Source organism: Limulus polyphemus, unplaced genomic scaffold (assembly GCF_000517525.1).
Source record: "Limulus polyphemus unplaced genomic scaffold, Limulus_polyphemus-2.1.2 Scaffold146, whole genome shotgun sequence".
Taxonomy (NCBI): Eukaryota; Metazoa; Arthropoda; class Merostomata; order Xiphosura; family Limulidae; genus Limulus; species Limulus polyphemus.
The window spans coordinates 942,334-968,113 of NW_013665756.1; the positions used below are offsets into that span (position 1 = coordinate 942,334).

The 25,780-nt window shown below is 34.1% G+C and overlaps 1 protein-coding gene across 1 annotated transcript in view; it reads left to right on the forward strand.

The window, feature by feature from the left end:
* Positions 1 to 25,780, forward strand: part of LOC106475346 — an 89,780-nt gene that overhangs the window by 36,699 nt on the left and 27,301 nt on the right. Inside the window, exon 2 of the mRNA XM_022380663.1 lies at positions 14,567 to 14,639. Coding sequence (XP_022236371.1) covers positions 14,567 to 14,639 — 73 coding nt within the window. The remainder of the gene's footprint in view (positions 1 to 14,566; positions 14,640 to 25,780) is intronic.

The window sequence follows — 25,780 nt, forward strand, 5'->3', positions numbered from 1 at the left end:
GGCTCTCTAATAAACTTGTAAAGTTCTTTCACTGTTATCAATATAAAAGTGTATGACTTGAAGTATTAAGAATAATACTTATAAGAAAGCAAGAAATATATATATATATATATATCATCTAGACGTCATTAGACTGCTCCATTATAGCGTAGTGGACTTAGTTTCTGGCTTCTAATTATTTCCAGTCAAGTGGATCAATAGATCTAGATTTGTTTATATTCTTAACTGATCCAGATTACAGTGATGGACAAGCTTGTTGCTTAGGAATAAAGATCCGTTGGTCAGTGAATCACGTGCCTAGCGTTAGATAAATATCTAATGCAAACTAATAATTGTTTCTCAAAATAACCGTTAACAATGTTACTATAATACATATGGTTGAAGCGGAAGACCTTTAATTATTGGTTTTAAATTGTGTTCTGTCACGTGAATTTGTAAATACATTCTAATAAGTGTGAACAACGAACCACACGTAGCTGTGGCAATGCGGGGGTAACGTAGTAATGTAAAAAAGTTGTATGATGGTCACTAAAGTTAGTTTAAAGAAGACTATTACAGATTAACTAAACCTTCCAGTATATTACAAACTGTGTTGGTGAACCTTAATATTATAGGCTTGAAGACTGACACTGCTATACAGGGGCAAAGTTTTCGTTTCAAAAGTGTGGGGGGGGGACATTACGTGAAACTAGGGTATAAAATAAGATATTCTCTATTAAGTAAGTCAAAGGGTTCTTTTCTATGTTAATTTTTTGCTTTTATCTTATATTGATATAAAACGTTCAGTGAGAGTAGCAGATATATCAGCATTTACAATCTTTTAAAACTTTGAAAGATCTAGTTGCGTAATTTCAACAGAACCAGTTGATCATATTACACTTTGGACAATATTTAGGTATCAATATAACTTACGAAACAAAGTAGCACTTACATCAGTAATACTTAGGGTTACTCGAGGAAAATAAAATAAATCAGATTGCTGATTTAATGATTGATATAATGTAAACTTGAGTAGAAAATGTTATCCGGTTAAAATTTCTTTGAAAAAAAGCAGGAACGAAACTGTCTTACTTTAGTCTTTGAATAAAAATAAGCGTTACTTAGAATAAGTTTAATATATTATCTGTACCTCTCTGTTGTGGTATATATATATTGGCTGTTGCACCAGGTGAAATTTCTATGCATTAAAACCTCAATTCTTACCACGTGTATAAATACTGATTTTGAAACCTGGATTTGTACAGTATAACAATATAAAGAGTGGTCTCCTTGTTATGAAAATTCCTGTTTTGGTATACAAATAAAATAATCATAGCCATCATAGTAAAAAAACATAGAAGCATAACTGTACTTGTCTTTAGAAGAAAACACATTACAATACATTTCTTACAAGACCTCTCTATTTATTTACCTGTAACTTAACCTACTGTATAGCTAACTTTCAAATTGCCCTTGCCAACCAGTAGATAACAAGAATTCCCTTGTTTTTCTACAGAAACGATCGGAAAAATATTCCTGTGCTAGTCATTTGAGCAACAAATTGCTGGAAGAGTGTTTTCCTTTCCAAGTGATCAAGTTGTTCTTGATGGACCTCAGACAGCATGTCCTTCAAGATTTGTGCAGCTTCAGTGCTGGAATTTCAGGTGTATTTTGAGATGAACACGTGTAATGGTCTGCTGGTTAATTTTGGGTATTTGTTAAAACAATTTTCATTCTCTCCACTGAGGAAAATTTTTTTCAATTTTTCAAAGATCTGCAGGCATTTCTGGACGAAAAACTTTATCAATTACACATCTATAGTGTCTAGCAGCTTGTAGTACTCAGCTTTATAGTACTACAAAGGAGATGTTAGTGCACGTGTAACAGCCTCACAATAAAGCATGTGTATATTTTCATCATGTGTGGCAATTGAATTAGCTCGCTATTCAAAAAATTAATTAACCCTGTTGTTTTATCGTATACTTTGCTAAAACCTTCCTCTGTTATTTTTTGAACACAGATTTTGACACACTCTACTACAGCAATCATTCCACCAATGGTTTGTGTTCTCTTTTGCAAAGAGATGTTCAGGCACTCCTATTCTCCATTACTTCAGTGGCTAGGATTAGTCCCAGGACAGATTTTCTCTCCTGAAATCTTTCCAGAAGTCCATTTTCTTTAGATGTTGAGTCTGATGCACTAGATGAAGCCACCTATTCCAAACCAAGCAACACTGGCTCATATTGGTTGAACACCTGAATGGCTAGGGTACGAACAGTCCATCTTGTGTTGAACAGCCGTTTCAAAGTAGTGTAGAATTCACTTTCAGACTTTGTTATTGGTCCGAATATTACCAACTCGTAAACCCACTGCAAGTAATCCTGAATCCCAGGAGAGGCTTTACAAGCTGTCTGAGTAATGAGATTTACATAATGAGGACTACAATGGACATAAAATGTTAGTGACTGTTCTTTTCTAAGAAAAGCCTGCGCACCAAATGAAGACCAGAAAAGGATAGATTGAGGTGTAGTAAAACATCATTGGCAACCTTGTATGAGGTGTAGTAAAACATCAGTGGCAACCTTGTATGAGGTGTAGTAAAGCATCAGTGGCAACCTTGTATGAGGTGTAGTAAAGCATCAGTGGCAACCTCGTATATTCTTTCTGCTGTTAGTGAAGACATTTCATTGAGACCTACAAATTCTTCGTGTGACATCAGATCTTTATCCACACAGCAGAGGTAGAATGACTTTTGTTCATTGCCAGATGCATTCTGTGTTTCATTAATGATCACTGAATATTGTAGCAGTGGCGGAAAACTGACTTGCTTTGCAATGTCTCACACAATGGAGTCGCCCATTAAACTCAGGATTTCATTTTGAATTTTGGGGCAGTTATAATCCTGATTATATGCAACCATATACAGAGTTTGGGATAATTCACTGATCTCAATTTCAGCAGCTGGATTAGATTCCACTCATTTTCTTCGTGATCTTTAAAAGCCAACCCTTGCCATGCTAAAAAACTGCACTGTACTTACAACCTTCAACAGACAGATTTTACCTCTTCTTTCAGTGACACCAAAACACTAGAAAGATAGGTGTCTATGGCTTTGCCTTCTGAGCATGAGTTGTAACCTTATGTGATTGACAATCAGCCAGCATGCTTTACAAACCTCTCTAGGTCTTTTTTATCAACTTCCAACTTTATCCTTCCTTTGTACAACAAATCGATAATAACTTCCTAAAGTTATACCTTTAAACTTTTAGTATTTTTCCTTTATATCTTAATGCTTCAATGATTTTATGCCTTAATGGTAAAAAAACTTCATTTGCTTCCTGACTGTAAACGAGCTCTAACCACAACAACAAACTCATAACCAAAACAAGAAAAAAAACAACAAAAAACTAAGGCTAGAAGGCGCTGTTGTCTTGAAAAATTAATAAAATTAAGAACATTAGCATTTATTTAAAACAAACAACAACTATAATTCGGCTCCTACAGTGAGTTTTCTAATAAGTTTTCAAAAAAATGTCTTTAATTCGTTATTTTACACTGACAGTACAGACAACCACTTCTTACAATTAGAACATCTTGACCACACAGATTTTTTTTAGAATTTCTAGCAGTGAAATCATGGCCATAATGTATCACACTTTACCGATATTTCAAAACCTTACATTTAGCTCCCTAGACTGACGATTCTTGCTTCTCCTTCCTTAACTGCCAGTAACTAATTGCATGTCTGTGTTTCAAACACCTCACGGAAGCTGCAACAAGACTGAGACAGCGGCAATTCTACGTGAGTTTCCGCATGGCCCTAGTGAAGACTTTTGTCGTAACAACTGGTTTTACGTAAGGAAAATAACATATCCCCGTTTTTCAAAAAGTGGGTGGGACACTACTACACTTGTGAGATAAGGAGATGTCAGATTTGTTTTTAACTTATATAAAATAAATAATTTCGTTTCGATTACTCGAAACGCTTGTCTAAACATTTTTTATAGTTTTGTACATATTAAAATACAAACATTTGTGACTGGACTTGATCCAGGGAAAATCGTACATATAAAATATCACCATCGTTAACATGGTAATATTTACAAATTTATGATTTATATGTTAACAAAACGTTTATTTAAGTAAACTTTAGTAAGAATTAACGAACTCCTGTCGAGTTTAAGAACTAAAGGGTAAAACCAAAAGTTAAGAATGGGTTACATATATAATGATGGACTGAAAATACAAGTTCAAACACTGTCTAAAAAAATATTGTGGTGTATCTAGTTACTGTGATATGTGATAAATAACTATGATTTGAATGCTTTAAGTTAATATGAAAGAAACATTTAAAATGGGGTATATAAATAATAACATGATTTTTAGGTTTACTTTCAAGCCTAACGATCATATATTTAAAACTGTTCTTGTTCAAGTTATAAATGGCGTATATATAATAGCGTAAAACTGACCTGTTTTAAGTTATGGATGGCTTATTTTCATGTTTTATATACAAACCAGACACACACTTGTGTTAAAAAAGTTTCGGTTCTAGTTTTCAATGGCGTATTTTGATGTTTTACATACAAACCCGACAAACACATGTTTTAATGAAAGAATTAGATGGTGTAGTAAATTTATTAACGTGACATACTCCTGAGCTTAAAAATATTTCACAGGTTATGTTTTTGAACTATTTGGAATTGTACAATTACGTTTTGTTTTTTTCTGCTGGACCTTCTGATGTTTATGGATTGCTATTTCCAGCAAGCCTTTATATTTTCGATGTGATATTTCTGAGTCTATTTGCCCGCCAGTGGCTCATCAGTAAATCGTCTTATAACATAAAAACGTAGTTTTTATACTTGTTGTGGGCACTGCACAGATAGCCCATTGTATACCTTTGCGCTAGACAAGAAACAAACAAATTAACTGAGGCCAATATTGTTTTCTACATAATAATTGTATAAGTATTAAAAAGACAACACACGCAAAGTTTTATAATTTTTCGTGTAGCGATAGTTCTGGAATTATGTCGTATTTCTGAATACAAAATAATTAGTAAAAAAATTAACCGCGCATGTTTATCGGCGATACATAAGCGTTGAGAGAAGCAGGTATCTAAAACTACTACGTAGAAAATCTAAACCGTTGTTGAACACTGGGATATTGATCAGATTATTTAATAACAGTTGATTAATTACAGTTCATAGTCGTATTTTTACTGGGAACGTTAAAGGCGTATTGTTTATTATTTCATCGTTTGATATTGATACAGTGATCTTATCAACCAAGTTATTAGTGTTAGGTTGAATTTTGATACTAAATTTGGAAGTTGGTTTGATCAGTTTAGTTTTTGTTACATAAATCTCAGTTACGTTGAGAGTATACGGTTACTGTTATGACGTTATACTGTTAATAATATTATATGCCGAAAGTTTGTTTTGATGTTCCACGTGGTTGAACGTACGCGTCTGTACAAACATGCAGTGTTTATTGCCAATTATTACCATTTATTTATATATATCCTTGCTCGAAATTAGGGCACTCTTTGGAATGGCATGACTTATAGATTATAGTTTTAGCAACTGGTCTTTAATAAATGATGGTTATATGGTTTCACATAATTTTCGAAAGTATTATGTAACATCCTAGTGGGATGTTTTGCGTATTTTTTTTAAATTCTATTTGTCTCTTGATCTATCCCAGAAATAGTCTGTTAATGCCTAAATTTTGATCAAATCTTGACGTATAGAAAATATATCTAAGGTATTAGATAAAACTGATCTACATCACCCATTTTTGGAGATAAAATTTTGGTTTCCTGTTTTAAGGTTAGTAACATAACGATATCTTCGAACATCAACTAGACACGTTTGATTTTTACCCTAAACTTCAAAGGTATAAAACAATCACAAGTACTGCCTAAAGCTGATGTAATTTGAAAAACACCTATTGTAAACTAACCAAACAATATGGTAACTTAACTAAACAACTATTGTAACCTAACCAAACACCGAATGTAACTCAACTAAACAACTATTTAAACTAACCAAACACTATAGTAACTCAACTAAACATCTATTTAAATTAATCAAACACCAAATGTAACATATACAAAGAGCTATTGTAACCTAACCAAACAACTGTTGCAACCTAAACAAACAACTATTGTAAACTAACCAAACAATATAGTAACTCAACTAAACAACTATTTAAACTAACCAAACACTACAGTAACTCAACTAAACATCTATTTAAATTAATCAAACACCAAATGTAACATATACAAAGAGCTATTGTAGCCTTACCAAACAACTGTTGTAACCCAAACAAACAACTATTGTAAACTAACCAAACAATACAGTAATCAAACAAAACAATAGTTTAAACTAATCAAACAACTATTGTAACCTAACTAAACAACTATTGTAAACTAACCAAACAATATAGCAACATAACTAAACATCTATTGTAAACTAACCAAACAATATAGTAACGTAATTAAATAACTATTGTAACTTAACCGAACAATATAGTAATCTAACTGAACAACTATTTAAACTAATGAAACAACTATTGTAACTTAACCAAACAATGTAGTAACGTAACTAAACCACTATTGTATACTAACCAAACATACATGATACATACATGATACACGCTGTCTGGCCTGGGGTATGTATTGCCTAGCGATTAGCGTGCTCGTACTGTGAATCTGATAAATTATGCTTCGATATCTCTTGCCGAAAAATCACGCTCTACACTTTGTGGCCGTGAATGTAATAACTAACTCTTACTGTTTGATCAGAAAAGATTAGTCCAAGAGTTGGTAGTGTGCACTGTTGACTGGTGTATCAGTTTAACAGATCACCTTGTGTAGCTTTTCGCGAAGTCCTAAACCAACCAAACACAACCTTAACAAACTGGCGGGAAAACGGCATGATATTTAAACTAACTTTGTGCTGAACTCAAGCATATGATTTTAATTCCAGGGCGCCCCCCCCCCCAATAGTGAACCAGCGGCAAGTCTGAGGAGTTAAAAAGTGTGGTGGGCATAGCATAGACAACCCATTGTGTAGCTTTATACTTAACAACAAACAAAAAAGTTTACTTCTAGCTTTCAATGAGTGTTTTAAACAGAACTTCAATGTTGAGCTACATAAGCCAATTTTTATAAAAACAAATTTCGTTTGTAATATATTTTTTTGAAAAACTCTTATCGAAGTAGACTAGGAGAAACAAGATAATACAGGCCTACTTTTAGGTTATATACAAATTCCACGAAATTTGAATACGGGGTTTGTATATGTAAATATTACTGATTGGCTATTTACAAGTCAATGATATGCATGTCATCTATCTCTGTGTGTTTAAAGTTGAAATCGAACTCGGGTTTATCGCAGTGTCATGTGTGATACGAACTTAAGGTCTTTCATGTGAGTAACAGTATCATATATTAGACTGGTTGCGAAACGGAATTGTTTCTAAACTTATAGTAAGTAGGCTTGGAGCATTAAAAGCACAATTCCTTCTCAGTCAGATCGTGGAAGGAAGACCTCCCAGTATGGAACCTGGAGACATATCTCCTTACATCTACTAGAAATTCTACGAAATTTGTCTTCTCGATGAATTGTGGTATTGTCCTGGATAGAAACGGTGTCGATGGTGTATACGAAGAACACGTGATGGCTAATCCAATATTAAAAAGACGATTGTTTGCAACGTTGAAAAGCCACAACGACACCTTGTGGGCTGTAGCTCAGGCTGGTGTGTTTTGTTTCCGCCTTCGTGTGATAAGAACGTTATCATGTGTAATCTAGAGTGTGATTGGCCATTTGTTTTAATCACAGAACGTTATCATGTGTAATCTAGATTGTGATTGGCCACCTGTTCTGAACATAGAGTGAGCTATCAAAGAGTAATAAGTGAACTTAAAGCATGTTTTATAAACCGACAAAGAAGCTGTTGATCAAAAGTAAACGTGTTATTATTGAACCTCATAAAACCACTGTGTTAAAAGATATAAACTGCTAAGAAACGTTACTTTGGGCTAAGAAGATATTCAACGTTAGCTGGTTGAAGCATGAAATAAGCATAAATAATTTTAAGGAAAACAAACAACCAGCTCATGTCTTTATGGCACTGACTAAGTACAAACAGAAGTATACAAGTTTAAATGCGGTGATAATGTTAGTATTTCCACACATTCCTCACATTCGGTGATAGTGTTAAAATTTCCACACATTCCTCACATTCGATGATAGTGTTAATATTTCCACACATTCCTTACATTCGGTGATAGTGTTAGTATTTCCACACATTCGGCGATAGTGTTAATATTTCCACACATTCCTCACATTCGGTGATAGTGTTAGTATTTCCACACATTCGGCGATAGTGTTAATATTTCCACACATTCCTCACATTCGGTGATAGTGTTAAAATTTCCACACATTCCTCACATTCTGTGATAGTGTTAATATTTCCACACATTCCTTACATTCGGTGATAGTGTTAAAATTTCCACACATTCCTCATATTCGGTGATAGTGTTAAAATTTCCACACATTCTTCACATTCGGTGACGATGTTGATATACCAACACTTCCCTCACACTCGGTGACAGTGTTGATATTTCCACACATTCAGTGACGATGTTGATATACCAACACTTCCCCTCACACTCGGTGACAGTGTTGATATTTCCACACATTCCTCACATTCGGTGACGATGTTGATATACCAACACTTCCCCTCACACTCGGTGACAGTGTTGATATTTCCACACATTCCTCACATTCGGTGACGATGTTGATATACCAACACCTCCCCTCACACTCGGTGACAGTATTGATATTTCCACACATTCCTCACATTCGGTGACGATGTTGATATACCAACACTTCTCATCACACTCGGTGACATAACGAACTTGGCCAAGTATTAAATTGCAAGGACTGTAGATGTGGACTTGACAAGTTTTTTTCAATGTTTCACAATGAATGAGAATAATTACAACCAACATACTGTATGACATAATTAATAAATTCGTATACTGTGTGACATAATTAATAAACCCATATACTGTATGACATAATTAAAACCAACATACTGTATGACCTAATTAAAATCAACATACTGTATGACATAATTAAAACCAACATACTGTATGACCTAATTAAAATCAACATACTGTATGACATAATTAATAAATTCGTATACTGTGTGACATAATTACAACCAACATACTTTATAACATAATTAATAAACCCATATACTGTATGAATCAATTAATAAACCAATATACTGTATGACACAATTAATAAACCCATATACTGTATAACTTAATTAAAACCAACATACTGTATGACATAATTAAAACCAACATACTGTATGACCTAATTAAAATCAACATACTGTATGACATAATTAATGAATTCGTATACTGTGTGACATAATTACAACCAACATACTGTATGACATAATCAATAAACCCATATACTGTATGACTTAATTAAAACCAACATACTGTATGACTTAATTAAAACCAACATCTTGTATGACATAATTAATAAACCCATATACTGTATGAATCAATTATTAAACCAATATACTGTATGACACAATTAATAAACCCATATACTGTATGACACATTTAATAAACCCATATACTGTATGACATAATTAAAACCAACATACTGTATGACATTTCTCAGTGACTTCTTTTTACGTTAGAGAATACAAGAGGATACGCAAAGACTGACTAATACAGTGAATCGAACTTTCAATCTGTGATGAGAAATTAATCACCAGATAGGATTTCGATTGGAAAGAAAGTACTAGAGCAAAGTATAAGACTTTCTAAAATAATGGTCCTTGAATTTAGTTCAGGTTGTCAACTTTTTTAATCGTTCCACATTTGGCACCGTACTTATTACAAATCCAGAACTCTGCACACTGTAATCTTTGTTACAACACCCTCCTCATCTTCTTTCTCCGCATACAAATACACCCTCACGTTTAAAAGTAGAAATCTGTTGATAATTAACGACGTGTTCTGCTTTTTTAATCGTTCCACATTTGGCACCGTACTTATTACAAATACAGAACTCTGCACACTGTAATCTTTGTTACAACACCCTCCTCATCTTCTTTCTCCGCATACAAATACACCCTCACGTTTAAAAGTAGAAATCTGTTGATAATTAACGACGTGTTCTGCTTCGCAAGAGGCAATAGGATTCCTCTTATCCTCTACTACGTCACAAACTTCTTGAAACAGATCATCAACAATGTATTAACCACTTACAGCATTATTTGAGAATGATTCATCACACAGGCCAGAGATTCGTGAATTCCGTGGTTCTGAATTTACTTATATAAATTCCTAACTGAAGTGTTACACAACTTTCTACGTAATACGAAACAATTTATTATAACGATCATGATCATCGCCTTTCTTTCTTTTTACCGTTGGCAGTAATTTTATTCATAATAAAAGCTAAAAACGTTTATTTCTGTTAATGTCACAGTTAAGTGTGACTATCGGCAATTTTCCCTTAAGTGTTTTTAAAACTATTTAATTTTCTTGTCTACGTCATATAATTCTCAGAAAGACATTCCTCATCAAGGTAAACTAATGAATAACGAATATTGAAGAGAAGGAAATTACTTGTGGAGAATACTTTTCAGAATATAAGAATGACTTAAAACGTCTGAGAAAGATGCGAATTTAAACAAGTGTGAATGAGCGTAAGATGAACAAAGATAATTACAAGTACAGTGCAAGAAGATGCTTGTTCAGAATGATTCAGAGGACCCTGAAAGTGTCTCCTCATGATAGAAGCTAATGCTTAAGTGTAAGATGACAAGACATCTCTGTGACAAGGATAAAAATTTTCTCTTCGTTGAAACGACTATGACTACACCTATAATGTCTTTATATATTTTTATCTGTCGTTGGGCTAATGTGGAGACAGAAGTACAAATTATATAGTGACTGTATGGTGTGGAGACAGAAGTACAAATTATATAGTCACCGTATGGCGTGGAGACAGAAGTACAAATTATATAGTCACTGTATGGCGTGGAGACAGAAGTACAAATTATATAGTCACTGTATGGTGTGGAGACAGAAGTACAAATTATATAGTCACTGTATGGTGTGGAGACAGAAGTACAAATTATATAGTCACCGTATGGCGTGGAGACAGAAGTACAAATTATATAGTCACTGTATGGCGTGGAGACAGAAGTACAAATTATATAGTCACTGTATGGTGTGGAGACAGAAGTGAATATTAGATATTGGTTGTATGGTGTGCAGACAGAAGTATAATTAGATGTTGATTGTAGAGTATGGATACAGATTGTTTGTTTGTTAGTTGTGAATTTCGCGCAAAACTACACGAGGGCTATCTACGCTAGCCGTCCCTAATTTAGCAGTGTACGACTAGAGGGAAGGCAGTTAGTCATCACCACCCACCGCCAACTCTTGGGCTACTCTTTACCAATGAATAATAGGATTGACCGTCACATTATAACACACCCCACGGCTGAAAGGGCAAGCATGTTTGATGGGACGGAGGATTAGAACCCGCGACCCTCACATGGCTACAGAAGTACGAATTAGACATTGATTGTATGGTGTAGAGACAGAAGTACAAATTATACACTGACTGTATGATGTGGAGACAGAAGTACAAATTATACACTGACTGTATGGCGTGGAAACAGAAGTACAAATTAGATAGCACTGGAGAAGGTAGTGAAATAAATTATAAGGGTGTCACAAAATGAAGATTGGAGAAGGTATTAAGTGAGAAAATGAGGGGTTCAAGAGAAGAAAATTGGAGAAGAAACAGCGAAAAACAATAATGGATTTACAAAAACGAAAAAATAAAGAACTGAAGGGATCAACAAAGTAGAACACAGTGCTAATCGAGCAGAAGAAAAGTGTCTAAACACAAGTAGAACACAGTACTAGACGAGCAGAAGAAAAGTGTCTAAACACAAGTTGAACACAGTACTAGATGAGCAGAAGAAAAGTGTCTAAATACAAATAGAACATAGTACTAGAAGAGCAGAAGGAAAGTGTCTAAACACAAGTAGAACACAGTACTAGACGAGCAGAAGAAAAGTATCTAAACCCAAACACTTCTGCATAATAGATATTGAAAGTGACATTGAATATTAGTACACTTATGGTGTTGGTGCGTAAAGTACTGAGAAATTATCCGTATATGATTATTACTGATATAGGTTTGTAATGTTAGGGTCATAAAGGGCGACACCCCGTTCATCAATACATAAAATTAAAAATATGGCAGGGAGATGAAATATCGCTGTCATTCATATGTGACTTTAAGATATATACAAGTTTCTTTAGAATTATATTTTAGGCTTTTAAGACTTGTATCTAACGCGTATAACATATTGAAAGATTTTGATTCTACAATTATTAATTATTATTAATATTGAACATAAAATTAAAATATCCGATTAGTCAGTTTGGTTTTGCTGTGTTGGGGTCGTTATAATGTTACAGCTAATCTCAGTATTCGTTGGTGAAATAGCAGGCCAAAAGTTGGCGGTAGGTAGTAATGACTTCTTCCTAGTCTCTCACTTCAAAATTAGGGAAGACTCACGTACCTAGCCTTCGAGTAGCTTTGGGCAAAATCCAACAAACAAGCAAACAAATCACGCTACATTTTATCCTCTCTATAAACATGTTATTGTTTTGTATCATACTCAAAAACTAGAGAAATCTTATTGCAAAAAAACACAGATATCGTATTTCAAAGACCATCAAAATCAGGCAGGGGTTTGTCTGCAAGTAGTAATATAATTATCTACAAACTGATGTGGAATTCCGCTAAAGCTAACATGGTAAACATCGTCAGGGTTTGTTATAACTGAAAGTTAGCCCTTCAATAATCTTGAGGTTGACTATTGGCTGTCCTCTCTGGCTAATAGTTCAAAATTAGGGACGGCTATACCTGTACTCTAAGAGTCTTTAAAGTAGCCGTTTAGCCCACGCAGGTATATGGTGTCATTCAAGTTGAAAATTATAATTCCATAACTGATATAAAATGTTTACTTACAGTGCATATTAAAACATGCTTGGATTCGTGGAATACAGTTAACAATATTCACATAAAAATCGGCGTTTAAAAATTATGTAGAAATAGTATTGTAACACTGGCAGAAATAATGCTATTTTTAGAAACAGTACTGCTTGCAGGTTTTAGAATTGAAACTGGTAAGTATAATTTTATGAATTTGCTGGTAACATTGCTACAACAGAAGAACCACTTAACCCTAACAGAATGACAGAATAATTAGTGGAAGCTACAATTTGGATAGAAAATATCTGCAATGGGGAATGAAAGGTCACACTTCCAGTTAAAAGAAATCCTTCCTAGACCCTCTGTTTTGTGGAGCAGTGATGACGTAAGTATTCGAATGTGGTTTACTTCAAGTGTGTCATCGTAACAAGAGCGAGAACAGCAGAAAACAAATCTTTAATAACCTGATACACTCAGTTCGCCCAAACATGTTTAATTAGTGATGAATTATTCTCCCTAGTGCTGAAAACGATCAAGATCTTCGACAAATCAGCGTTCGAAGTTTTAGTTTTGTGTTAGATCTGATATTAGAGCCTCACTTGACATATTCCAAGAACCAATCTCCTAGTACATTTAAGATTTATATAAAGCTTTAAATGAATGCTTGCTCATATAGGCTATTAGTGTCAGGAAGTCAAAGTGACAGAACACCAAGTGCGTGTTACATTATTCCTCAATACCATCTAAGAACAAAAGAAGTACTTTATTACGTTGTTTAACAGAGTTTGTTTTATTATAAGTAACAAATATAAACACCATACACATAGAAAATATTGTACAAAACAAAAACAAAAAATGTTCCCCTTAGCAGCTGTTTTGGCTTAACAACCAGACCACAGAACCCGAGGTTCATGTATTGCCATTCATAATTTAGGAGTGTTAACCAGAGGGAGAGAAATCAGTTAGTTGATAGCGTACACGGATACTCTTAATCGAAGCGTGTTTGGAAGCACCGGGTTTCAAACCCGAGAACATCGAATCCTCAGTTTGATACTTTAACCATGTTTGGGCCTTGCAAAACTGTTTGTCGAATTACGATTGATAATTGGATCTGAAAAATCATTCAGGGCTGATTCCAAGGAAACATTTCGTTAAAGGAAAACTTTTTTTTTCTGCAGGTACAAAACGCATCAGGATATGTGTGAGATCAGCGACCAATCTAAGCCCTCAGGTGGTTCAGTTCAACATATGAATTCTGAATCAGGCCAAGAATGATCAAATCTGCTGTTGCACTGGCAATAGGAAAAATTTCTAATTGCATTATTTTAACTTTTCATGACAACAATTATATTAATCTTCAAGAGATAGTGATTAAGTATGTATATGAAAAATTATAGTTGGTGGAAAGTAAAGTTCCATTTTACTTTTTAATTATCGTTTTTCAGATTGGGTTTTTGATACTTTGGTTGCAATAAGAGACAAAACTTTTTAAAGTTTCTGTTGTTTTTTTCTCCTAGTGATCACCGCCGTCCTGCTTGTCAGCGGAGCTAGGAGTTTCATATTATCGAGGAGTCACACAGAAAGTCAGAGGTAAGAACCAGCCATCTATGTCCAATAATGCAGAGCATCAACAGACAGAAACCAGTGTAAGGTATTTTAAAACAAATCTCTTTCTTCTGTGACTTCTACCACATCATCATTTTGTGTGGCTCAGCACAGCTTTGAAAACTGTCCCAAAGTTGAACCACAGCTTGATCTGATCAGAATCCAGTTGACCTCACCATCTAGTGATCGATAAAACTACATAATATTCGATAGCTCTAGCTTCACAGTATATTAAAAACACTAGAATAACAGTTCCCAGTTCACTGTTTCTTTACACTTTCAAATGTTCTGTATAACATGAATCATGTTTGTAAATGTGCGTAAAAACCACTTCAAAAACAGAAACAACTAGGGAATGTCTATCTGCACTTCAGTAAGTTTATATAGAACTTGCTAAGTAAAATTTAGAGAACGTGATCTTTCGTGGACCAGATTCTGAATAGTTTAAGCTGGAGAATGATCATTTAAGACACTTTTGTTCGTAAAATTTATAAAATAATAGTTTTGGACCCCTAATATTTTTCACTCGTTGAATCTACAAATTAAATATATGCAAGATAGTAAGATAAGCAAAGATAAGGTAAGTAACTAGAAGATATTAAGATAAACAACGTATAAGACAGTAATATAAACCAAGTAAAATACATAAATTAAACAAGGTAGAAGAATTTAGCTTGTCGCTATATAATTAACTATTTCATACAAATGTTATAAATGAATAAAAAGCAGCAGAAAACCATAAACTACAGTATTTATTTAGTCAAGCGTTTCTATTTTTGATATTTAATGTGATAAACATTAACTGATTTCAGGAACTCTCTTCACAGTCTGAACTCTAGATCTTGGTGACACGGGTTTTGGGGAACTTTCTTCAGATCATGTTTTTCAGAGAATGTCCTAAACAAAATGTCATCTAATAATCAATTAATTAAATACGTTGCTGTTCGTGTCTACCGGTGATCGCTAGTATGACAATCCCTTTAAAATTAAAATCAACTCATTTCTTTCCTTGTTTTCCAATATCAGGACAGTACTTAACGTAAGCCTAATGTCACTTAAGATGAAGAGCGTAATACACGGTAGCTATCATTCTTTGTAGGTTGATCTCACGCTAAACTTGCCATCCCTTGTGTCTAACATTTCCACCCAGCAGCCGCAGATCTGAGAAGAATCTCAAAGAACCTCTATATTTAAAGTATGGTGGCGTTTTCAACCTACTGGAAAATAACAAACCAATGTCAATGAACTTACGACTGGTGGTAAAAGCATTCATCTAATGTAGTATTTGTATATCAGTAGATGATTAAAAGCTTGTTGTAAGAAGTAAGAGGATATCTTGTGTAATGTAGAATTTAAAACACAACTTAACAAAATGTATCGGGTTCCTTGTCCGTCAATATACACTTCAGAAAAGATTTTTTCTCTTACAGAAAATATTTACCGTAAAAAAACAAAAAAAAAACATTTAGTCTTTTTTGTTGTTGTTTTCAGCCGTTAACGAGTGAACGCTTTTAATATATTTCTCTACTCAAGCTCCATTCTTGTGTTAACGCACTTACAAAGTGTCTTTGTTATCTAAGGTTATTCATTTTGTATTAACGCCCTTACAAAGTGTCTGTGTTAACTAATGTTATTCATTTCTCTATTCAAGCTCTATTCTTGTGTTAACGCACTTACTAAGTGCCTGTGTTAACGAATGTTGTTTATTTTGTATTAACGCCCTCACAAAGTGTCCGTTTTAAATAATGTTAGTCATTTCTCTACTCAAGCTCCATTCTTGTGTTAACACCCTGTGTTAGGTTGTATTGGAAACCCTTCTAGGTGAAGTTGCTGCACGGAAAGATTAATTTTCTGAGACCCAGAAAAATATGATTTAAGATAATCACACAATCTATGCGAGTTATGCGTAATCAGTATGTTAGATTTTGCAATACCCTCTGTAAGGATAAAGCAATACAAGCTTACACACGCCCTTGAGTAAACACTTAGAACAACGTTCAGTTATGTATGTTTGTGTGTTTTTCTTATACGAAAGCCACATCGGGCTATCTGCTGTGTCCACCGAGGGAATCGAATCCCTCATTTTAACGTTGTAAATCCATAGACTTACCACTGTCCCAGCGGGGGACCTTTCAGTTATTATGTAAGAATACCAGTATAAAACTGTCTGTATTCTCATAGTTAGTTAATCATGAAGGTACCTTTTTTTTTTGCTTTGTTCTTGGCTTTAGCCTAGGATAAATAGCTATGGCGTAAGAACTTTAGACGATGATAAGTCGCATACTGTTATAACATTAAATTCTAGACACAGGATAATTGATCTGTTATGTCACGGACTTTTTTTTGTCTGTGATAAGTGGCTGTGATATCATTTATGCTTTTGTTGAAATTTTCAAGTTGAAAACGAACCTTTATGTTGTAGTTCATGTCGTGAAATCCTTGTCCAAGAAGATTCACGGAAATCTTAAAACTTCTGCACGAACTAACAAATCCTTTTCACTGGCAGTTTCAAGTTCTCCTTATGTCACTAAAAGCCATTTAGTTAGATGTGTGTGGAATGAACATACATTAATTTTGTATGTATACATAACTGATCTTTAGGTTATAAAAACAACGAAAAACCTCCAACGTTAACGATTATAAAAGCTGGAGCTACAAGTCAAAGAAAGCTACAAGTCAAAGAAACGACAGTTCATTCTCTGACTCTCAACTGGATTATGACCGTGTCAAGTGGGGTCAGACTCTCACGTGGACTTAGTTTCAAATAACTGGCTCTTAAAGTTTTGAAAACAAAACACAAGTGCTGAACTAAAACGTGAGTATCTTGGAACAATCCATGAAAATTATGAACTCACAAATGGCAATTTCTCTCTGATGCAAACATCACCTTGTCACTCGTTTTACATTCTCATTGTGTGGTCTGATGGAACTACCTTGTCACTCGTTTTACAATCTCATTGTGTGGTCTAATGGAAATCAACGAAGAGCAGACAGATCGAGTAGTAACGAGAACTTTTGAAGGACGTGTGTCAAGAATTGGTATGACGTACTTTACAGAAATTTATATACTTCTGCATAAATTTCCTTTGGTCGTGACTTCAATCTTGCCATCCCACCACATTGGAGCAGGTTTTTTTTTTCATTATCTTAAAATTCAATTCTCCTTTAGTTTTCAGTTTTATTGAATTTAGAACTTAAAATCCAATTCAAGGTGCCCAAAAAGCTTTAAAATAAATGTTATCAGAAGAGTCCAGACATGTCTAAAAACTGACTTTAAGGGATACAAGGAAGTAGGTTCCATTTTGTTTAAGGTTACATCTAAGAAAATAGTCATGTTTCAGGGTAGAAGAACATAATGTTTTTGTGTTAGTTTCCAGTTAGTTGTATAAAAGGTGTTTCTTGTTCTGGCACCTATGAAACACATTAGATATTCCATGAAGGAGCACGTTCTCTAAAGGAGAGTATTGTATCTTTGCAGTTTCGATAAATTTTACAAATACTGGGTCATTTCAATGGCTGATTTAATAATGGAGCGAAAAAGGTAAGGTTTTTCTAAGGTTTGAATCTTTTCTTTTCAACACAGAAGACGTGGAAAAAAAATGAGTTGTAGTGAATCATATTCTCGAGAGAAAGTCACGAGTTACAATTCAGCAACTATGAATCTTCAAGTCTGATGCATATTCATAACAGACACCTGATGCTCTCTGAATTCTAGGTTTTACAAGGCTTTACACATCTCGCAGGATTATAATAATTCTCATAAATTCATGGAGTTACAATATTTGTCATGTGTCACGGGATTACAATATTTCACAGGATTCTCTTGGCTATAATATTTCTTTGGATCCACTGGGTTATAATTTTGCTCGGGATTCATGGGGTTAAAATACTTTTCAGGATTCGAGGCTTATAATACTTTACAGACATCGCAAGGTTACAATGCCTCTCTGGATTCATAAGGCTTTACAATGCATCCCGAACTATCATACACTTATATATTTGAAATGGATAAAGCTTCATTATAGAATACAATGATCCAGAGTACCCCAACAACAGCTAAAAAATACTGATTCACCTTATTATGTAAAAAAGTCCAGATTTATACTAAGAAAACTTGATTTTTATTCCAACATTAAGATGCCTAGTGGCTCAGCAGGAAGCCTAACGGCTGATAACCCTCAAGATAGCTTATTGTGTAGCTATGTGTTTAACAACAAAGAATCAAACAAAATGATACAAAAATAATTTAATTCGGTTGTCAAGTGTGTGAGTTGAGCTATGTTAAGTGCAGCGATCTTCGTGTAACATAAGTATTTATATTAATGCCCTAATGTCACACCAATTCAACGCCATCTTCTTTACACTTAGTGAGCAAGCAGAGTTGGTTCGTTGACTGCGAAAATGTTAGAGGTGTTTTTTTTAGTTTCACCTATTTTTAAAGGTCACATGCTTCAGCGTGCTATCGCCGAATCACAGTTTATATGAAACTATTGGGGAAGTGCTACAAGTTGTGAGCAGTAACGTCATCATTCATCGTGACGAATAAGCACCTGATGTTTGAACTGCTATGACCTATGATGTCTAACTCATCCTGAAGAAACGCTATTCAGGTTATAAGAATCGGATATTATATTATTGAAACATCTAGAGATAAACATTATATACCATCTTAAAATCTGAAACATGTAATTATTAATATTTATAGAAGAAAACTTAGTTTGATGTTTTTGTTTTATTTTTCACCAAATAAATAGAAAATGATGTTATAGAGTTTACAGGATTTCCTTGTCAAGATATCAACCATCAGACGCTGTAACAAATATCACCTGAATTTGTGATATGTGTGCTATTAGTATCTATGGCATGTATCATTAGAATATGCGACACACACCATTAGAATCTGTGACATATAAACTCATAATCTGCGGCAAATATAATCAGGATCTGCCCTTCACACTCTCAGAATCCAGAACATATAACCATCAGAATCTATAATATATACCGCCAAAATCCAGGACATATATCATCAGAATTTGTCAGGATCCAAAGTATATAACGATCAGAATCTGTAATATATACTGTCAAAATTCAGGACAGATATCATGATAATTTTTCACACATACTCTCGGAATCCGGAACATATAGCCAAACATGTTTATAGAGGACAGCCAATGGGCTTTGTAACAGGTAAAAACAATATACTGAAACTAGGCCTTCCACACATACACTTCTACAGGGGAGTAACGATGGGACTCGTAACAACACTATACTGAAACAAGATGTTACCCTGTAAAATCAAGACATTTTAATAACAAAAGAGTGTTTACAAAATTTTCCCACAGACTAACCTTGCCCAAATTTTATTAGTTGTATTCAAACTCAACAAAGAGTAGAAAAGGTAACCATGCAATCCATACTTTATGTTATCAAACATTTCAATCTGAATCAAACGTATCTGTCTTGCATGCTAGGTTTTAAAGGCCGATTATATTATAATGAGTGTGAATTTTTCTTCGTTTTGTATGGATGACGAAGTAAAGACTACCTCCTAAAGGCTGTCAGATTTCATTTATAATTACTCTCCTATATTTACGTCCTGTTGTCGCACTATTTTCTACAGTATTTAAAGACAAAATGTACCTGTAGTATTTCATTCATTTCTTATTAACATGAACATGAAACCATGCAGCTGTTGTTTGACGTTCCATGTCTCGAAAATGATGATGAGTTTAAATGTATCGTCATGTGAGGGAAGGCTTGAGGAGGAAACAGCACATGTCTTGTTGTCAACGTAATACTGTCGGATGTGACACGAAATCTGACTAGAACTAGACAGTGATGGGTCACCTAACTTAGTTACAAGATCTAGAACACCATAGTAACGGAGATACGTCAGAGCACATACGTTCTGATTGGTTGTCAAAGTTTGGAGATATCTAACTCAAGTTTCGTCCTAAGCAAAACAAATAATCTCTACTTTCGACCTAGAACTCTTAATAAAGGTTGTGTAATACTATTTCATCTTGTTGGACGAACATTTATTCTTGATTTGTGTGTGTGTGTGTCAAGACTATGGTTTAATCCTTATTTATTTTGTTTCAAGACTATCGCTTTCTCTTGATGTTTGGTTTCAAAACTATCTTTGCTTTTGCTTTTTTGTCAAGAATATCGTTTGCTCTGATGTTTCTCAAGACTGTCGTCTATTCTTGATTTTTTGTTTCAGTCCTGTCGTTTATTTTTGTCTCAAAACTATCAAACTATCACTTGTTCTAAGAAATATCCCTTCTTCTTCAACTTTTTTATTCCAAGATTATTATTTATTCTTTATTTTTTGTAAGGACTGTCGTTTATTTGTAAATCATTACATAATATACAGTGTGTGTATGGTGTCCATTCAATTAGGACTTTGTGAACACACAGTTTAACTACATTCGTTGGCGTCGTGACGGTTGACAACTGTTTATTGTATTTTAAAGTAACTGGTAACTCCATGTTAAGAAAATACTTTGTATATGAGATGAAATATTTGAGTTGTCAGTGATTATTCATCACATTTTGAAGAAAACGGACAATAGCGTATTATGACTGACAATATAAAAGCACGTGATCTTTGTAACACTTGCTTATAGCTTTTCCCTGCCGAAATATTCCATCTTGTGTTACATTATATAAATTTTCTTTTTTTGCTTTTCTATAACCTTTTTTTTGGAGACGGACATCATAAGAGAGGTTATAATATCAACAAAACTGCAGAATGTTGATGTTAATATACAACAGAAAAAAAATATAGTAAAGAACACTTAAAATGTTTTCCGTTCCGGTTCCTTGTCGCTCACTAATGAACATGGGATGATGATATCTCTGACGTTTCATCGTACTCACCAGGGCTTGCATTGCTGCATTCCGCGAGCCCTGGACCACTTCTGTAATATAAAGACAGACTTCTTTTTTATAATTAAACTAATTAAGATGATTTAGCTGTGTAGATGATGGACATAATTGATGTCTGAAACAAGTTAATTCTCATTAGTTTGAATTTTTTTTTACAAATTCTTCAGAAATCTTGCTTTGAAACTAGAATGAAAATATCCAACAGTAAGGCCAGGAATCTCCCAAACTAGTCATGAAACACGGAGTATTTCCCCTGGAATAAATGCTCTATATTTCAGTGGCAGGTAGATAGAACGCCAGAATCTCCCAAACTAGTCATGAAACACGGAGTATTTCCCCTGGAATAAATGCTCTATATTTCAGTGGCAGGGAGATAGATTGTCTTGCCTACTCTACGTACTCTTATTACTACAGAAGCCTCGTTTGTGACGCCATATCCCCAGTCGGTGTACTTATTGGCTTCTTACAGGCACAACTATGTAAAACACATCTGTGAAACGTGTTTTCTTTTTATTTTAATAAATGCTTAACAAATAGTTTTTATTCTTCATAAGGCAAGTGTTTATTGATATTTTTACTCAGAGGGCGATGGACTGTGAATGAATGGCTGTGTTTGAAATCGGAACTAAAAGTTCATGACTTAATTTGTTTAGTACACTCAACTGCTAATAGTTTTGCATTAGAAACACGTGTACGAAGGGAAGACGGTGTCTTCCATACCGATGATAATTTAACATAATGGAACACTTACAAGACTTATGCAACTAAAGAATAAAAAATCAAATTTGTAGCAGCAGTGGGATAAGATCTTCATTTTAAGTCAGAGTTAGGCTTCAGTATCTTTGTGAGTGGTCATTGCAAACGTACATCAATCAGTTGATCTTTTTTTTATTACAAAAACGGTCTAAAAGTTTAATGAATTCCAGAAAATCCAAACGTTCCTTTTTTCTTCATTTTTTAGAAGAAATGCGAAACATTAGTCGGTTTTAAAGTAATAATTTAAACATGTACCAATAGTTAACAATAACAAACACGACTTGAATATTGTAGTCATCAGTGTCTTCACGGTCTAATCAACATTTGGTACACAAAACATAATTTTACACTTTCGGAGCGAAGTTTTCTCTCTCACTATGTGCGAATGAAAGTCTGTCATTCATACATCTGTATTAATTTTCATATGTCAGAAATTTAAAAAAAAACTTTACACTTACGGATATCAAACGTCATATCTAATGTTCAGTCTCTCTTAATACAGGGAAAAGTACTATATACGTGTGTAGTAATAGCGCGTGACTTCCAATAGTCGCGAGCTCAAGTTAAAATAGTAAAAAAACGTGCCAAAGGAAGAGAAGATCATGAAACATTTCTACACACACATGCGGATAAACAACACAAGTGTTAATTATTACGACTCTCTTGGATGTAACAAGTAGTGTTAGCTGTTACAATTCATTTGGATGTAACAAGTAGTGTTAGCTGTTACAACTCCTTGGGTGTAATAAGTTGTGTTAGCTGTTACAGTTCATTTGGATGTAACAAGTATTGTTAGCTGTTACAACTCATTTGAATGTAATACGTATTGTTAGCTGTTACAACTCACTTGGATATAATAAGTATTGTTAGCTGTTACAACTCATTTGGATGTAACAAGTAGTGTTAGCTGTTACACATTATTTGGATGTTACTACTGATTAGTGTTAGTTATTGTTTGTTTTATTGCAAGGCTACACAAATGGGTTCTTTTCTCTCTGTTCGCCACGGGGAATCGTACCCTGGATTTAGTGTTTAAAATTCGTTGACTTACCGCTAACCAACTGGAAGATGTGTTAGCTATTACATCTCATTTGGATGTTACCAATTAGTTATAGTTAGTACAAGTTAAATAGTAGTGTTAAATCTCACCTGAGTAAAAAAACAACATCTTTGAGTTAAAACACGATCTTTGTTCGGATTTGCTAGTGAAGTATTATTTGTATTTCGTTTAGAAGACTTTAGATTTACATTAAAACAAGATTTTTCTTCTTTCTTTAAAGCCTACACTGCCATCTCACTAAATTCGGTTTATTCTCCGAACCTGTAGCGTATATTTAAATTTTTATGAAAGTTCTCTAAATCTGACTAAGATCTTTTCTGCATGCAAACGTGACATTAGTACCCAGAATTCTTCAACTATTAGCACGTGACAATATTAAACAACTACAGACACGAAACTGAATAAAAATAGTCTTTTGGTTTTACCTACTGCTGTCTTTACTGTCATGCTATGGTTCATTCTGCTTGTAGTGTTGTATACACGAAAAGAAAGAAATGGAAAAAAATGGGCCATTTATCTTCCAGTCAAAGAAGTTGCAAATAAAATAAAACAATGGGTCAAAGTTCAAAATTCACCCAACACACGCGATGATCCAATGTGGAGAATTAGCCCTGAATATACCTGCGTTCTTCTCCACACCTGCTGTCAAAGCATTCAACAGGATCATACTTTTCCTCCAATTCAATTTCAGGAAAACTTAACCAAGGACGTCTGCAGAAGCTGATCTAAAGACACTACTTGTTAGTTAGTATTCACGAATAGTTCCTTCCCGGTCAGGACACTATTAAATTCAATGTGGTTTTAACTTCATTAATCACTTACAAAAAAACTTGCTAATGTCTGTTTCATATGTTCCAAAAAACTGCGAAAGTTCGAGTTTTCTTTCCACTTAGAAGTAACCACAGTTATAACAGAATACCCAAGGTCATCAAGTTACTTCTGACCTTTATCTTCGTTGCTACATCAACAAGACCTTGTACACAAGAGGCGTGTCAGCTGTGACTTTCGTTGTTCCAAGTTCGTTAGTTGTAGTTTTGAATCATGATTATAGTACGAAAATAGCTGAAGATATACATTCAACGAAGACTGAAGGTTTTTAAAGGTTTCACCATGTAACTGAACAATAATTGAAGAAATATACACAAATCATCATGTAAATGTACAATAACTGAAGAAATATACACGAATCACCATGTAAATGTACAATAATTGAAGAAATATACACAAATCACCATGTAAATGTACAATAATTGAAAAAGTATACACAAATCACTATGTAACTGTAATGTAAAACTGTGTCATTTAAGTACAAGAACCAGTGAAAGTTAAACGAGCTTTTATAATTCACTGACGACTGTCACATATTTATCAAAATAACTGTGGCATTTAATATTTTTATGTATGTTATTATACAACTAGCCATATTATATTACAGAACTGTCTTTTTACTTTTATCCATCGGCGAGACAGCGGTAAGTTGACGGACTTACAACTCTAAAATTCGGTGTTTGATTCCCCGCGGAGGACACAGCAGACAGTCCAGTGTGACTTTACCCTGAAACAAATGAACTTTTAACTCGAAACTAAAGCGAATAATAAATAAATAAGATTCGTAAGACTTCAATGACCTAAGCCTTCCTGTAATGATTCAAACTGGCATGATGATACCGAGACTTGGCTCGTATTTTGTTCTATTTTTATTTTGCTCAGTTTAATCCCAGGTACTAAGCCTACGACTCGGTCTTTAGGGTACCTTCTTATCCCTCTATTAGAATACGTCTTTAGTAATTTAGGATACGCTTATTAATCTGTATAACCCAAAAAGCTATAAAAAACCTTTCAACAAGAGTGAATCGAGTTAATTTAGTAAAACATGCTAATGCATTAGTTTTTACAGTATTCAATCCTTAATAAGCCTGAAAATACTTCTGTTCGTTTTTACCCAGATTCGTTACCGCATGGTAGCTTTAGCTTGTTATATATAGGTTAAGAAAAACGTTTTATAAAAAACACTTGGGATAGTAACAAACATTCTATCTCATTAAAACATTCAAGATAATAGGTCACGTGTGAAGTGGAAAGATAAATTGGAACATAATTACTCACACAGAAAACTATATATAAATGTGTGTACCGTTTTTACCATTAGCAACAACATTTAACGTTCGGTATACTTACCAAACTTGAAATGGGATGACAACTGGCCACGTAGTTAATTCACACAGATATCGGCAACATAAATTAGTGGGCCGTTTTTAACATCGGTAATAATATTTAATGTTTGGTGTGCTCGTCAGATTTAAAATGGGATGATAACTTGCAATATAGTTAATTCACACAGATATCGGCAACATAAATTAGTGGGCCGTTTTTAACTTCGGTAATAATATTTAATGTTTAGTGCACTTATCAAACTTCC